General features: G+C 46.8%; 1 protein-coding gene across 1 annotated transcript in view; it reads left to right on the top strand.

Moving 5' to 3' along the window:
* The window catches only part of SPOCK1 (SPARC (osteonectin), cwcv and kazal like domains proteoglycan 1), a 472,354-nt gene that overhangs the window by 626 nt on the left and 454,493 nt on the right, over nt 1–17,235 (top strand). The window contains exon 2 of the mRNA XM_081035612.1: nt 188–373. Within this exon, the coding sequence (XP_080891738.1) occupies nt 188–373 (186 nt within the window). The remainder of the gene's footprint in view (nt 1–187; nt 374–17,235) is intronic.

The following is a 17,235-nucleotide window of genomic DNA, read 5'->3' as shown; positions in this document are numbered from 1 at the left end:
GAGGGATCCCTAGGTCTCCAGACCCGCGACCGGGGCCCCAGGTGTGCGAGGGATGACCCTGTCCCCGCCGTGACACCCCCCGCCCCTAGAGCTGGGGCCGGTGGCGGAGGCGCGCAGACCTCGGTGCCCGGCAGGCGCTGCCCGCGCTGCCCTCCCGGCTCACCCCACGCGTGCCCCTGCCCCGCAGATGCCAGCGATCGCGGTGCTCGCGGCGGCCGCCGCGGCGTGGTGCTTCCTCCAGGTGGAGAGCCGGCACCTGGACGCGCTCGCCGGAGGCGCGGGCCCCAACAACGGCAATTTCCTAGACAATGACCAGTGGCTGAGCACCGTCTCCCAGTACGACCGGGACAAGTACTGGAACCGCTTTCGAGATGTGAGTACCGCCTCCGGCCGGCCCTGCGGGCAGGGGAGCCTCCGTGCGAGGGGGCGTCCGAAGAGGGGTGGGTAGGGGACTGGTGCGGACCTCCCACGGCAGCTTCTGGGCCCCGAGTTCCTGCGCTGCGTCTTGCCTGAGAAGAACTTTAAAGAGAACTTCAAAGGCTTGGTGCTCTTTGCCTGTTACCTGTGGTGTAGGTGTGTGTATCTGTAGGACTGGGGGAGGTGACTGTACCAAACATGCTATGAAGCAGCGAGCAGCCGCTGGGAGAGAGGCTCCTGAAGCTTCTGAGTTCTGATGTGAATGGTTGTCTTTGCCAAGCGCCTTAGAGAGCCTCCCTGGGGCAGCAGTGATTTGGACCATCTCCAGGGTGTGCCAGAAGACTCTCTGCTGCAGAGGTTAGGTTTGGGGGTGAGCCTAGCTCATGTATTAGGGGGCTGGTTGTTCCAGGAGGTTCGGAGGGTCCTAGCAATGGGCCTGATGAGATGTTGGGAGAAGGGGAGTGTGGTGTTTTTGACCCTTGGTGTCTTTAGGGGCAGGGGCAGAGGGCAGGCAGCTGATGGAGGTGGTTCCCCTACCCTGACAAGGACCCTGGGTGGCAGAGGAGTGCTCCTTGGCGAGCCCTGGGAGGAGCGAGAGCTATTCCCAGGCACCCAGAGGCATATCTGCTGCCTGTTTCTGCCCCAAGGCTGGCTGCTGCTCCCCAGGTATGCCCCAGATGATTTGGGGCAAGAGGCACCCAGTATGGTCTTCCAGCAGATGGCATCCCCTCCGTGCGGTGGGAGCTGCTGCCAGCTCTTTTATAGGCTGCCCCAGGTGGCTGTGGCCGGGCACTGAGGGAAGGAGGAAAGAAGTTTTATGATACTTAACATGAGGAATTCCTGCCCTTGAGAGAGACCCGTACCCTGGAGCCCCTGTTCTTGTCGCAGGGCATCGGATTCTTGGAGGTGGGAGGTGTGTGGGTCACCTCCTCCGCTGGATTCCTCTCATACCCTTTCCGGGTACCCCCAGCCCTTGCAGGGGGAGCATCTGAGGAAGCCAATGAATCCAGACGTTTTCTGGTACTTTCTAAAGAGCATCTATCTCTCCAGGTCCCACTCTAGAGAAGAAGGTACACCCGTGGCTGTGAGTGGGGGCTTATGTCTCTCTCTTCCTTCTCTGTTCCTTTCCCCTCTCCCTCTAGTTGACTGTGGGCTGCTTCTCTTTGAAAGGGGATTTCAAACGCTTTTAGTAACTCTCCACAGCTACTTGGCGTCTTAATATTGTGGTAGATATTCCCCCTGACTCCCCTCGTGAGATCCCTGCCACCCCCCCATCACTCCCCATCCGTGATCTGCCTTGTTAACTGTCTTCGGTCACCTTTCTGACCAGCACTGAGGGGCCTGCACTGACTGTGGCTGAAAAAGATGCCCCAAATTGCCCAACATATGTCCCAAAGAAGCTTCCACTCATAGACTCACATCGAGTAGAAATCATTTTGCTTGTTTTGTTTCTTTTATTATTATGTTTTAAATAGAGTTGAGGAACAGGGCAGATGTTGAACTCTGCTAGAGAAGGGAGAATTGAGCCAGGTGTAGAGGAGAAGGGGCCCCTTGTGGGGGGCTTGGTTCCAGCGACAGCTGGGCCACATGGAGAGCAGGTGTGGTCTTTGAGGTGTGGAAAGGTTTACTGTGCTTTCTTGGGCCTGCTTAAGGTTTTCTAGTCTCAGAGTACCATGAGCATGACACTATTCTTATTTCCCATTCAACTTTCAATTTTTAAAACGGGAACTTTTCTTCATTTCTCATCTTTCTTGCAAATGATATTTTTTTTATCCTTGCATCAGTGTTTTCCAAACTTGCCTGATGATGAAACTCGCCTGAGATGTTTGTTAAATCGCAGCACCCAGCCTCCTCCCTGGAGATTCTGGTTCCATATTTCTGAGACGAGTGCTGGAAATCCATATTGTAAACCAACATTCTAGGTAATTCTTATGATGTTAAGGAAATACTGCCTTGAATGTTGCAAAAATGTCCAAAGCATAACAAAAAGAGTGTTCAATGTGCTGCTTTTTTGTTTCTGGAGCAATTTGAGGTATGAAACTAATTTTTAGAGCAGCATATGTTCTTTTAACATGAGAATTTAATCCATCATGCCACTGAAACCATCTACAAATGTTTAAAAAATCTCCAACATCTTTAATCTTCAACCATTTTATATGCTTCATGGGGTCTTCTCTTGCTGGGGTTGGTGGCTCAGACATAATTTAATGCCATTAACCTCTTTGAGGGTGCTGTGAAACTCTAGATAATTTTTTAGGGCAAGTCCAAGTGTCTTTAGTTGGGTCATTCACTTGGAATAACCACAAAGCCGCCGTCCCTTGGGGCCAGGGAGTCAAAGGGTGCTTCCTAGAGAAGCCACCTGATGAGTGGACAATGGACAAGGCCCCAGGCCTTGCTCGAGGGTGACAAAACTCAGCTTCTCTGCTATTGTTTCAGTTGTTTTGTTGAAGCCACTGGTGACTTTGGAAGCCCACCGTGAGACTATTGTTATGATGCTTGTCCGTTTTTTGAACATCATTATGAAAGAAAACTTCTTGCCTTTTCCCGGACTTGTCACTTTTTGTATTTGGAGGAGAGAGATTTAGAAGTGATTTTTGAATTTGTGAAACTGAAAGCTAAGGGCTCCTTTTAGAGAGTTGATGATACCCATTGGTGTTGTTACTGGGCTAACCGAAATAGAAATGATGGTGGGCTGTGTGTGCCGTGCTCCCCTGCCTGTGGGGTGTGCTGTGACATTGCCAGAGGGGACCTGATAGCCTACTCATCACTTTCAAGTGGTCCTATTGCTCAAATCATCACTGTCTGTTTTCTAGAAGTAAAAATTTCAGAACTACTCCATGTCTTGTTACCTGGAGTGATGGATGCAAGAGAAACGTTACATTCAGATGTTATTGCTCCTCGCGTGTACTGGTGGCATGTTAGTTTGGTCATCATTTCTTTCTTTTCTGATTAATGTAACTTATTTTCCAATCACAGAGTTCACCATTCTTTTTATAGAGACTAGCAATTGGGATGTTCGGGCCGGATGGAAACCCAGACTTTTGCACGAATACAGTGTTAAGGAGAAGAAGAAGGACTGCTGTGTTTTATTAAGTTGTACAATAATTTCCCACTTCAAACTGTCCTGCCTTTAACTTCTCTGTGGTTCGAGGTGGAGGGGTCAAGATGCCACAGCCATTCTCTTGATTTTTTTTTCTGAATCTTTCTTGGCTCTCCATAACCATTCTTGTGTGGCATCCTGAGCGACAAAGGCTGTAGGGAGGCGAGAAGGGGCGGCTTTGGGTTAAGCTGTAATAAAGACACAGAGACTCAATACAGTGAAATTACAGAGGACCAGGGGACCCGCAGTATCAGAGACCGGGGCCCCGAACTGGGCCGACTGTCGGTATTTATCGATTTTAGACAAAGAAGACACATGAGTTAAGGATTTAAGGATTTAGGGCATGGTCTGTGAAACTCTTACACCACATAGAAAGAATGATCTCAAAATCCAATTATTTGTCCCAAACCAGCCGAGGCATCCAGTCCCATGATAACTAAGGTGTGGTATGACCCTCCCTGGGGTGGGGAAAGTCTCTCGAGGTAAAACAACGCCTTGAGCTGAGCAGAGAGAGCTTGATCTTATCGCTCTAATGATCCTCTCTCACAATTACGTGAGAGGGAGAGGCAAGAGTCAGCACCAGCTTTTCTCAAGCAGGGGGAAGGAATGACAAAGCCTCTTCCCATCAGCTCATGGGGGGGGGGTCTCAACGTGGTCCGTCTGGCTTAGGTTGTTTCTCTCGTGAGAAATCTTACCCATCTTTGACTGCAAACCCTTCATCTGAAGACCAGGTGGAGAGACACAAGGTGTAACAAACTCAATCGCAGAGAGGCACAGTTCCCTTTTCTAGGGAAAGGCATGGGGGAACAGACGTCTAGGCTGTTGTGTGACCACATTCTTGTAAGGGAAATTTCCTCTGTTCCTTCTTACATTCATTTGTACATTCATTCATTCCAACAAATATTTGTCTGTCTACCATGTGCTAGAGTGGTTGGCTCTCAGAGTGAGCAAGATAAATAATAATGATTTCTTTACTCTGATAACCTCTTGTCTACTGGATGAAATCCTTTAACTTACGTTGTCACACATTTCTTTTTTACCCTGTTTTCTTTTCTGAAATAAGCTGTTGTTTTCTTATACATGCTGGATGTAATTAAAAAATTACAATGTTGCAGAAATAGCTAATGCCTAACATTAATGAAGTACTTTGTGTGCCAGACATGATTTAACGTACTTTATATATATGATCTCATTTAATTCGTAACAATCCTAGGAGAGAAATTCCATTATTACCCCCAGTTTACTGGGAGGTGAAGGCTCAGGCCCGGAGCTGTAGAGCCGGGTTGTGGAGGAGGCTAGCCTGGGGGGAGGCAGTCTCATTCTAGCCTCTCACTGTGCCAGCAGCCAGGCAAGAGTGAGGGAGTGGATTTTGGGTGTGAGCCTCCTCTGATGTCACGTTGCAAGTCTTTCCTGCTTTATGTGTGGAGGCAGTCAGTGAAGAACGTTTGGTTGAGACAAAGTGGAATGGGAAGCCAGATAGACACAGTTTACTGTCGGGGGTCACATCAGGGATTCTCTTCTGCTAAAATGAGCTTCTGATTTGATTAAAATAATATTGTTGCTTACACCAAACATGGCATTTTCTTTCTTTTGCACACACGATACTAGCCCTGACATTTAATTCCAGGATAATTACCTTTAGCAGGCCCGAAGAATCAGAAATGTTGCCTTGGCTGGCATTTATCTTCCTCCAGAGTGACCCGAGTTTGTAATTCTAATGAGACAAGGCCCAGCCCGCAGTCTTTTTCCTTCTGGCGCACACTTGGTGGGATTTGGGGGTCTCTGTAGCAGAACGGGGGTGTCGGTGAGCATCTGATCTGCTCATTTGATCTTACCAGCTCAGCTGTAATGAGTTTCAAGGGCAAGTGGGGCTTATTGACAGAACAGTGGCTGGCGCAGATGGTGGCGTTGGTGACAAGAGAGGAGGCATGGCTTCGTGGATCAGTCATTAATCTGTCACCACGGAAAGTCGGTTTGTAATAGAGAGTAGCAGAAAATCATTTTGATTAAACATCTTCAAGGTTACTGAAATGAGTTTGTGGTCCTGACTCTTTTTAATGAACCCACTCTCTCAAATCCCCTGTAAGAGATGACCACTGATAGAAGTAATTATTCCACAGGAACCATTATAAAGGGACACTTTGAAAGTTGATAGACCTAAGACCATTTTTGTGTTCTCTGTCTTTACCTTCCATTTGTCCTTGCCAGAGAAAACCTGGTTCTCGCCTGGCAAGGGGGGCAGAGCTTCTCGTCTCAGGTGATCTTCTCAGGGGGTATTCCCTGCTCCGGGCCCTCCCCCAACCCTGCTCCCACGCTATTTCAGGGGAACTGGACTGCTGGGAGGATAAACACTCTCCTATATGCTGATGAGATTACTTTCAAAAGCAAGAAGTGGTCCCAAATGGATCTTTGGACCTATAATACTCCCCTCGTGGAGTAGGACCTAATTATTAGCTCAACTATTTTCTCTCTCTAGGGGAGAGAAAGTCATGTTAGTAATTGGATATTTTATAATAAGCAATTTCTCCTTCATTTACTCAATATCGTTTTTTCTTTTTTTAATTTATTGGGGTGACAATTGTTAGTGAAATTACATAGATTTCAGGTGTACAATTCTGCAATAGATCATCTATAAATCCCATTGTGTGTTTACCACCCAGAGTCAGTTCTCCTTCCATCACCATATATTTGATCCCCCTTACCCTCATCTCCCTCCCCCCACCCCCCTTACTCTCTGGTAACCACTAAACTATTGTCTGTGTCTATGAGTTTTTGTTTCTCATTTGTTTGTAAAAATATGGAACGCTTCACGACTTTGCGTGTCATCCTTGCGCAGGGGCCATGCTAATCTTCTCTGTGTTGTTCCAATTTTAGTATATGTGCTGCCGAAGCGAGCACAATATCATTTATTTGAAACCAAACATGCTCAAAGCTCATGAGGCTGACATGTCACAGAGCAGAGCCCACCCTTGGCCTGCGTTCACATCCCAGTCCTGCCAAGTGTAAGTCGGGTTGTGGCTAGAGCACCGGTTTTCTCATCTGTAAAACTGGCGTGATCCCATCTACTCTGTGGGGTTTCGAGGAGGACCGAGCGAGCTCATGGCACAAAGTTGATGCCCATGGTCTTTCAGCCGCTGATGTACTTATTATTCTGATTCGCCTTCTGAGCGTCACTTCTCTTAACTTCTGCTCTGTGAGCAGGAGTGAGTTGTTGGCACACAGCTATGGACATTGCTTTCTTTCTGCCTCATGTCCTAGAGAAATGTTGGGGCAATATGTTCCGTTATCCTTGAGCCTGTCTTCACTCCACCCCGTGCCAGTCGGGAAGGCCGAGTGAGGTTCCATATGGCCCAGTCGCTATTGTTTTCCAGGCGCAGCTCCTGGCACAGGAGTCCTTCTCTTCATATTTCACATCATCACTGGACCGCTCCTGAAACTGGCACCTCTCATCCTGATAGATCTGAGAGGAGGTCTGTGCCCAGCTGTGCCTGAAATCCTAGTTATGGGAAGAGCTCCCCAGGGAGCCCTGTTCTGCCCACTCAGCTCTAATTGGTTTCACTTTTCCTGTTAATCTCTGATACAGTAGCCTCTAGCCCACGTCAAAAGGTAAAAACTTCATCTTGTTCTGCAGAGTGGTCCCCGGGCTGGCTTTGGGGTGGCGAGGGTTCTGCCTCGCTGTCCGTGGGGAAGCTCCGGCAGGGTCTAGCAAATGCTTCTTGTTGATTTTAGAATCAATAGAAAAATACCAGGCCTTTGTTCCTTCTATGAGAGCTCCAACTCGCCAGTACCAGATCATTACAAGCCTTCAGAGCACCTGTAACTCACTACAGCTGAAGCAGGTTAGGTGTGGTTCAGGAAAACCCAAACAATAACAAACAGTTAACGCAGGTCATGATGGTTTGCTGGGGCAAAAATGTTCTCCAAATGCCAGGTATGCGCCAGGCCTTTGCTAGATGGTGGATGAAGAAGACAGATGAGGTCGGTACCCTCCTGGAGTTTACGCCATCCTCCTGGAGCATGGCAGACAGAAAAACGGTTGCAAATAATCATTTGGGTACAGTTGAGGAAGTGCCACAAGGTACAGGTATAAGTGCTCAGAGAATGTGTTATGGGAGGGGAAGGGGCTAATGAATTTTCCTGGTCCGGGAAGGGCTCCCTGGGAAAGGCATTGGATGACCGGAGCGAACCAGGTGAGGAGAGGAGGTGCAGGTGGCCCAGGAAGCGAGTGCAAGTGCAGGTCCAAAGGTCCTGAAGTGGGAAAGACCTCGGCGTGTGTTCCCATCAGATGTGTTTGTCCCAGCATTCCCTTAGGTAACAAACTCTCTCCCTGTTGATTTAAAAAGCATGCTTTGCAAATTTTCAATTTAACACACATTTTGGGGGCAGGGGAATGGGTCACCTGTGACAAGTGAGGTCCGCAGATGGGGCATGTATTTGGAGGGATGGCCTGTTTGTGGTTTCCCCTCTTGTGCCTCTGTGCTATCTCCGCAGCCGTCTCTGTTGTGTAAATACCCCTCGCCCCACCTTCCCCTTTCGAACAATACTTCCTACCCCGAGTGTCTGTGACCTACAAGCTCTCCTTCTCTCTGTGGTCAAGTATCCCGGGCCGTAGAGCTCCTACAAGTCCCACTGCTGGTTAGACATGAGGGTACTGTGGAATTTCTTGGATGGAATGATGATCTGTGAATTTTCTTTCAAAAACGAGATTGGTATATACTGCTTCTTGCGCTCCTCCCATGTCCCTCCCCTGCCACCAGTGCTGAGAACCAACCGGGTGCCAGGCTTGGAAGCTAAAGATGCAACTAAGATTTCTACCCACGAGGGTCACAGTTTGGGGGAGAAACAAGCATTCAGTTCCTCCAGCACGTGCGTCAGAGTGCGGAACCGTATGTGGCATTTCTAGCCCCTGGGTCTGGATCCTCCCAACTTTACTGGGACAGATATCAGGATAATGGTTTCTTTTTGGGGAAGAGGAGAGGTGCATTCACCTACTAGAGATGCGAATTATTGGACATTTTTCCTGGAGGCATAACACTAATGTCCAAATTAGCTTGATTGGGTGCTTTTTTTAGGATTCTATGCAAACACGTCCCTCAGGAGATGCTCCGTCTCCCTTGATCCTTTAAAAGAACTTTTCTTTGGTGCAGCGGGGAAGGGAGGAAGGAAGGACATATTATGCAACTACTTGTGATGACCTGGAAACTCTTCCTGTGTGATCTGCGACCCGTCACACAGCAGAGGGCACCGTCAACCATTCCCTGGTGTAATGACGTGGTGGGTGAGCAGGCATTTATGCAGAGTCTGTCGGCGCCCGTGGCTGGAGCAGGGAAGCAGCCAGGCAGTATTCACACAGGTGAAACACGGAGAAAACAAATCCCTTGAAGCCTCCACTTTTCTGTGCCCGCTCTGCCCATTCTGTTACACAATGTAGATGGAATCACTCTGAGTTCTGAGAGAGGCCAGGTTAAGTTGAGGTGACCCTGACCAAAGGCCATGGCCACGGTCAAACGGGAAGATGCCCAGAGCAAGGTGCTAGAGCAGTTGTTCTCGGACTCACACCTTTATAAGCTCGGAAAAAAGTCACTGGTGGGGCTTGTTTAAAATGTGGATTTCAGCCTGCTAGTACCGGGCATGGGCTTCAGGAGGTCAGGGTGACACCCAGGAACCTGCAGTTTAAATAAGTCGAGGTGATCCTGATGCAGGTAGTTCTCAGACTGTGTTTTTCAGAAAAATCCTGGAGAATTAGTGTTCATCCCAAATAGTCAACATCATTAGCACTAATGAATAATGACATTTTAGACAAAATGAGTACTTTGTCTTGTAGTAAATTATCACGAGTGCACTGTTGCCCCCTATGCCAACAGGGCTACCACTGATGTCAATAGAAAGTAGGGTCTTGGTTTCCAGTGTAGTTAACTGCGTAGGTCTCAGCCAGCTCCTGAGGTGCTCCTAGGGGAGAACATCCAACTCTTACCTGGCTCCTAGGGCATTAGGGGCACTTGTGCACGTGAGCACAGTGGAATTGATGTGGGACCTTCTACCTGACAAAGTCCCGGGAGACCATCTCAGCAAATCTTCCCTTCTCCAGACGGGCCTGAACCCAGCCAATTCGGGTCTGACTTCTCTAGCAGAATGGATGCTTTGTGCACAGATGAACTGAAGGAAATTGACTCTGGCATTGGCTTCAGTTCATAGAGAAATGGGTATTAAAGCTGAAGTGGAGCTCAGAGCGTGTACTAGATGAGTGGGGAGGTAACAGAGAGTGTCTGCTTTCAGAGGAGGTCTTCCCCGGGGCGTGGCATGCAGATCCTTGCAGCCGGGAGCACAGCGGTCTAAGTGCTATGGGCTGGACAGTGACACTCCCTGCAGTTCTCTGTTTGGAATATGAAATCCCTTTGCTTGGTGGGGGAGATCATTTTGGAAAGATCAGAAGACACCAAAAACAAAGACGCACTGAAGTTTAGAAAATTTAGGAGGCTCAACAAGACATGGAAGTATTTCTTGTTTCAAAGCCATTTGGTTGCCCACTGAACAATCTCTCAAACTTGTTTAGCCCACGTTGCTGAACTTCCTCTAACGAATGGTAACCAAAATGGATAAAACCATTGCCAAGAGGGAGAGAGAAAATAGTTAAGTGTATTGAACAGACTAGTGTGGCTATTTGGGGTCTTTCCATAGCTCATTGTTGAGCGACAGTTGGGTATTTTCCAGGTCTTTCTATGCTCATTGGACATGCCGATTCCTTTATGACTTTGGTGGGCTTGGTTTGTTGGTGTTCACCACTGTTATTCAGCCAAGGTATCACTTCGCATCCGAGCCAGCTAGCCTTGCTGTGACTTTGGACCTGGTCTGTAACCTTGCACGAGGCCTATGATATCCTTCAGTGAGAGAGTGAGAGAATAAAAATGCTGTCCAAGGGAAAGATAAAATAATGCTGTTTTTAGGTGTTAGATAAATTGTGTGATTTTTATGTGACAGGGTTGGTGGTTTAAATTGTTTTCCAATCTCAGAAAGACCTTTGTATTTGTGTTCTAAAAAAGCCTTTTCTGTCCATAGCCATTCTGCCCCTAGGTCCTTGCCTTTCTCGCGTCCAGATCCTGGTACACAGATGCAGTGGTTCTGTTTGTTCGTGTATTCACACATTGATACTGCAGGTATTTATTGGCCAGGCTCTATAGCAGGCTCTGTGCAGGCCATTTTGGAGGCAGCAGGGAGCAAAACGAACCTGATGCCTGTCCTCTGGAGTCTACCGGCTTCTCGTCTGAGACAGAGTGAGAAGAACGGGTGCTCGGCGTTCAGGGACCTGTTGGGGTTACTCGGCAGAGGAAATGGCCTGGTCTGCAAAGGAACCAGCGCAGTCCTTGCAAGCTGGATGCCTGAGGCACTGTGACCTTTGCCATGTCTCTGTGGCAAAGCAGCATAAGCATTTGTCTCTGAATCTGTCTGGGGGACAAGCCACTTCAGCTTACCTCAACTCTTACTGATGTACATGGGTGGCCTCTGCTATTATGACCAAGTTTAGGGACCCAGACACTGCCAACGCCAGGGTGCTGGTCTGTGCAATTGCGACAAGACTTGATGTGCATGCATGATTCGGTGTGGTGAATTTAGCCTCGTCAGGGCTCTAGGTCAAGGCTTGTCGCAAGTGGATAGAGAGTCACAGCTGCCTTGGGTTGGTAGTGAGTGTGTTCTATTGGAGTAGAACATCATGGAGCAGAGGGAGGCATTGTAAATGCAGCGCAGGGCACACATTCACAAGGGGGGACACCCGTACAACCGGCAACCAGATCAAGACACAGTGTTATCTGCATTGCAGAGGTCCGTCCTGTGCTCTTGCAGTCACTACCTGTCCCCTCCCAGGTAAACCCCCCCTGACTCCCAGCACTATAGATGACTTTTGCCTGCTTTCATCCTTTTATAATGGAATCATAAGGATTTTTTGGGTCTGGCTTCTTTTGCTCATCATCAACTTTGTGACACGAGTACACTGTGTGTGGCTGTAGTTTGTTCTTTCCGATTGCTGTGTGAATATTCCTCACTGTATTTACCTGTGCTGTTGTTGAAGGGCGTTTGGGTAGTTTCCAGGTTTTGGCTATTACGTAATAGCACTTTCTTGGGCATGTCGTTTGGTGATCCTACATATGCATTTTTTCCCGGAACATCCCTACGAGTAGAATCTATTGGTTGTAAGGTAAGTGAATGTTCAGCTTTTAGAGATGCGACTAGTTTTCCCATGTGGTTGTGTCAGTTACTCTCTCACCAGTAGTGTACAAAAGTTCACTGGGAACAACGTTTTTATTTTACTGATTGAGAAAAAAAAAAGCCCTACAGTCTGACTTGTACGTTCAATTCAACAAAATCTATTGAGTGTCTGTTGCATATCAGGCAGTTGCCTACTCTTGTGGAGCCTATGTTCTAGTCTGGGGAGAAAAACAATACGGGGATTAAGATACAGCCAGCAGATACTACTATTGGCTGTTCTGTAGACAAAAATATACTAGAGTAATTCAATCAGGGGAAAGGATATTCTCTTCAATAAATGGTGTTGGGAAAATTGGATATTCACATACAAAAGGATGAAATTGGGCCCCGTCTCACACCACTCACAAAAGTTAACTTGAAATGGATTAAGCACTTAAATGTAAGACTTGAAACCATAAAACTCATAGAAGAAAACATATGGAAAAAGCTCCTTGACGTCGGTTTTGGCAGTGGTGTTTTAGATATGACACTAGAAACACAAGCAACAAAAGCAAAAATAAACAAGTGGGGCCACATCAAATTAAAATTTTTCTGCGCAGCAAGGGAAACCATCAACAGAATGAAAAGGCAATCTACTGAATGGTAGAAATTATGGGCAAACCATATATCTGATAAGGAATTACTGTCCCTTATGTAAACAACTCATACAACTTAACAGCGAACAAAAACAAAAACAAAACAAATAACCTGATTGATAAATGAGCAAAGGCCCTAGATAGACATTTTTCTTAAAAAGATATACAAATGGCCAAGAGGTACATGAAAAGATGCTCCACATCACTAATCATCAGGGAAATGCAAATCAAAATCATGAGATAACACGTGCCACGTGTAAGAATAGCTGATCTCAAAAACACAGGAGATAAATGCTGGCAAGGGGAAAAGGGAACCCTTGTGCATTGTTGGTGGGAATGTAAATTGGTGCAGCCACTGTGGAAAATAGTATGGAGATGTCTCCAAAAATTAAAAATCAAACTACCATATGATCTAGTAATCCCACTTCTGGGTATTTCTCCAAAGGAAATGATCACTGTCTCAAAGAGGTATCTACACCCCACGTTCCTTACAGCATCATTCAGGAGACCAAGACATAGAAACAACCTAAATGTTTTTTGACAGATGAATGGATAAATAAAATGCAGTATTATTCGGCCATAAAAAAGAAGGAAACCCTGCCATTTGTAATACCATGGGTGGACCTGGAGGGCATTATGCTAAATGAAATAAGTCAGACAGAGAAAGACAAATACTGTATAATCTCTCTTATATAGGAATGTAAAAAAGCTGAATTCATAGAAACAGAGAGTCGATTGGTGTTTGCCAGGGGGATGTGAGGGTGCTTTTGGGGGAATCAGGATATGCTGATCAAAGGATACAAATTTCCAGTTGTAAGATGAATCAATTCTGGGGATCTAATGTACAGAATTGTGACAATATTGTATTTTAAACTTGAAAGTTGCTAAGAAACTAAATCTTAAGTGTCCTTGCCCTAACAACAAAAAGAGCATGGTAATTATGTGTGGTGAAGAAGGTGTTAACCATATCTTGGTCATCATTTCTCAATATATTTGTGTAGTAAACCATCACATTGTGTATTTTAAACGTACATAAAATATTATATGTCAATGATATCTCAATAAAGCTGGGGAAAAAAACAGGATGAAGGGAATATGGAAGGGATATATTTAAGCCCTAGCTATGGGTTTATCATATTTTTCTGACTTTACATTGTTTTTTTTCCCCAATTTAAAGAAATGGACGATTTAAAAGGGGAATTTAGAAGATACAGAGAAACAGAAATAAATCACTTCCTTTCCATATGCAGTCATGGTTAATACTTTTTTGGGAGGGCTGTTTGCTTCCAGAAGACTTTTTAATGCCAAAGTTTTTATTTTCATGGTTGACATCCTACTGTTGATACGATTTGATGTTCTCTCTTTCTTTTTTCATTTAACGACAGAGCATAAACATTTTAGTATAGTAAGCTGTTTTTCTTTGTAAATGACATTTTAATGGTGTATATTAGTCCAGTGAATGTATATACTACAATATACCAAACTAAAATGCCTTTCAGTAAACAATCGGTTGTTTCCATTTTTTCCTTATTCTAAATAATTGCATGATGAATATTTTGGGCACATGAGTCTTCTGCAGTTAGAATTAGTTCCTTACGATCTATTCCCAGTAGTAGAACTACATGGTGTACTGGCATGTGCGTTTTAAAGACCATTGATGTGTGTTACCACGTTGTATTGACTCTCCCGCAGCATTGTAGGATGTGTGGGTGCTGCACCCTCGCCAGCATTGGCTGTTAGTGACGTTTTGGTAAAGAAGAAGGATGGGATAGAACCCAGCCTGCCGAGTCACGTGCAGTTACTGAATCAGCACAGAGAAGACGATGGGTGCAGGGGTCCTGACCAGGCAGAGTATTTCTCTGATCCCTCTTGCTTTTGTCAGGGAAATGGGCATGAGAGACCTGCCGCTCAGCCAGAGTTAGGGAGCAGGGGCCGCTGCCCTTTCTCACATTTGTACCTGCCCTCATGAATGCTCTGCAGAGTCTGTTCTCTGAAGAGCCCTTTGAACTCGTTGTGCAGATACTAATGAATCCCAGGCTCATTCATAATTAGGAGCAGGAGCAGACGCTCCAAGCCAGATTTCAAGTCAAATTGCTGCTGACGGTTCCCCTGCTACTGGAGAGTGTATAGATTCTTTAATGCCCTGTGGTGGAGGGGGGAGAGGAGATCATTAAACACCAGTTCCACGGCGGGAAAGTGGTTTCTCCTGTTGAATACAGACAAGGCCCGGGCCCACATCTCAGCCTTCATTTGTGTTCAAGACATCTGCCTGACTTTCATTGCCCCACATTTCCTCCCACTGCCCTCACCGCAGGCCTCTGTGATGCGCTCACCTCAGAGTAGGCAGGGAGGAGGGTTTCCCCTAGCTGCTGTTGCAGCATTTTGAACAAGATGGAAAACACAGCAGTTCTCTGGGTCTGGCGGCAATTTGGGAGCTCTCTGCAGGTCTAGAGCAGTGAATTCCAATGGGGGAAGGCTTTGCCCCCAGGGGACACTGGCAATGTCTAGAGATATTTTTGGTTGCCACACGGGGGACTGTGGGTAGGGGTGCTGCTACTATGCACAGGACAGCTCCCCTCCCCTTCCTCGAATGTAAATAGTGCCAATGCTGAGAAGTGCTGGCCGAGAGACATGGCTGCTTCTTTTATGATTATTATTCTTTTAGTGCAAGGTGTACTCCAGGTGGGTAAAATGGAGAGTGAGGGGGCATATGATGAGCCATTCTTTCTGTCGTTCCTTTCATAAATCAATGTGCCAGGTACTGTCCTAGGCTCTGGGACACAGCCGTAAACAAAACAGATGAAATTCTGTGCCCTCCTGAAGCTCACCTTTTAGGGCACAAGCTCCTCTTGTCCCAGATACTGGGTTTTTCCAGAGCCAAGAGAACAGAGGATCAATCAAATAAATGTATGATTTTCTGTATCCCCAGGAAACCCGATGCATTATTGCAGCCAATCAGTTATAATAAAAACCATATAATTTTTATGATTTTTGCCAAGACAAACAGCCACAGGGAGTTTTCATGTGAGATGTTGTGTATTTACCTGCGAGTCCCAGTAAATTGGTTACACTATGAATCAGACAGGCTGTTTGATTTTGTTTCCCTGAGGAATGGGAAAATGCAGCACAAAAATAGTTCTGTTCCCAAAAGAACTGCCAGTCTCCAGACGGATGGGCTGGTTACTCTCCCTTGAATCTTGTTTCCCCACACATCTCAGGTAGGAGCCATTATTTCCCATACGGTGAGCCTCGTTCATGACTCACTTCTTCCTCATATAGTGCACAGCACATTTGAATGACCCACTCGTCTGAATTCTGTAGCAGTGCCGGCCAGTGCCACGCAGCTCTGTGCTGGGGAGCGGATGCCTCACACTGAGTTCTTGTTTTGTCTGTTGGAGACACACCTGGATTGTGAGCTCCTCCATTCCAGGACCTCAGCTCATGAATTCTGGCCTTTCTGAAACTGCCAGGTGTTCAATACATATTTGAGGATGTCCTGGGAGCCTTTTCTCTCGCCCTATGTAATTGCAGCACTCTTCCTTGGGAAGGGAAAAGGGACACGGCCCAAAAGAAAGTCAGCGAGTCTCCTCAGCCCCTCAGAGGGTGTTTGGTCAAGGCTTGACTTCCAGTTTGAGTAGGCACTGAGTTCACATGGTAGTGGAGATGGAAGGAGTAATGTCCGTCATCTATATGGATGTTTCTAGCTTCTGTTCATGGATGTGAAGCCTTAGTTTGATTACGGGGTGTACCGTGCACCCTTGGGCATGTCCACCATGTCCCCTTCCTTCTTAAAGACCACCTTTCTTTTTCTCCTTTGTTCTGCACCCTCCTCAAGTTCCTTCCCTGCATGACTTCCTGTCTCAGCCCTGTGTGGCATCTCTCCTGGGAGGGTTGGATGTCTTAGGCGTGGGCAGGAGTGTGGACATGATGTCTTTTTGGTGTGGTCCGAAAGACCCTTCCCACTCTGCAGACAACTTTCTGCCAGCACAGCTCCTGTGTAATGCTAAGCTAAAGGTGTAGCTTTCTCTTTTCCAGCCTTGAGTTACTTCAAAAGGCCCACACAGTTCTTGGGCATACTTCAGGGGTGTGGAGGAAAGAGAAGAAACCCCACATGCATTGCCACACCTCTGCTCCCCTTTCCACAACTCTGAGGACCCTTCCTTTGTGTGTTTCTGTAGAACTGGGCCTATGACTAGCTGTCTAACACCCAAAGGAATCTTCTGCCGTAACTTTTTAGATCTTTTCTTCAGTCATTTTTAAATCTCACACACTCTTCTCGACCCTCCTCCCCACTACACAGAGTTAGTATTTATGTGAGATGTTTTCATAGCACATAAAACTGGCCTGCAGAGGAGCTGAGCCTCTGCAGAGGTAACAGAGATGTTGCTGCCTAGGTAAGAAGCTCAGTTTGTGTCACACGGACAAGAGGAGCAGGGAAGAATCACATTCCTCCCATTATTTTGGTCACGGAAAATGTGAGTTTCAGAAAGACTAAGTCACCTTAATTATTATACCTGTATGCTGTGTGTGGGGCCAGGCCCAGAAGTGTGGACGTTCAGGGCTAAATCTTGGTCCTAAGGAGCCGACACTCTCCTTGGATAAGCAGGTAGTAGACAGTTGTAACATGGTGATGTGAGGTAATGCAGAGGAGCACAGGACGTTTTGGGAGCCCCAGGGAGGATCATACGATCCCCTTGGAGAGGTCAGGAAGGTTTGCAGGGAGGATGTCTGCTCTGGCCTGTGCCCTGCCTTTTGGGGAGGGCTGTTGTGAGCAGAGAAGTTTCTGTAGGAGAATCTGTTGCCTAAATAAATTCCTGGGTTCCACACAGCCAAGGCTTTGTTTAAGGTCCCATTCACAGATGCACAGTTTTTCCTTCTTTC

Source organism: Rhinolophus hipposideros (genome assembly GCF_964194185.1).
Source record: "Rhinolophus hipposideros genome assembly, chromosome: 23".
Taxonomy (NCBI): Eukaryota; Metazoa; Chordata; class Mammalia; order Chiroptera; family Rhinolophidae; genus Rhinolophus; species Rhinolophus hipposideros.
This window is presented reverse-complemented; position numbering and strand designations above follow the sequence as displayed.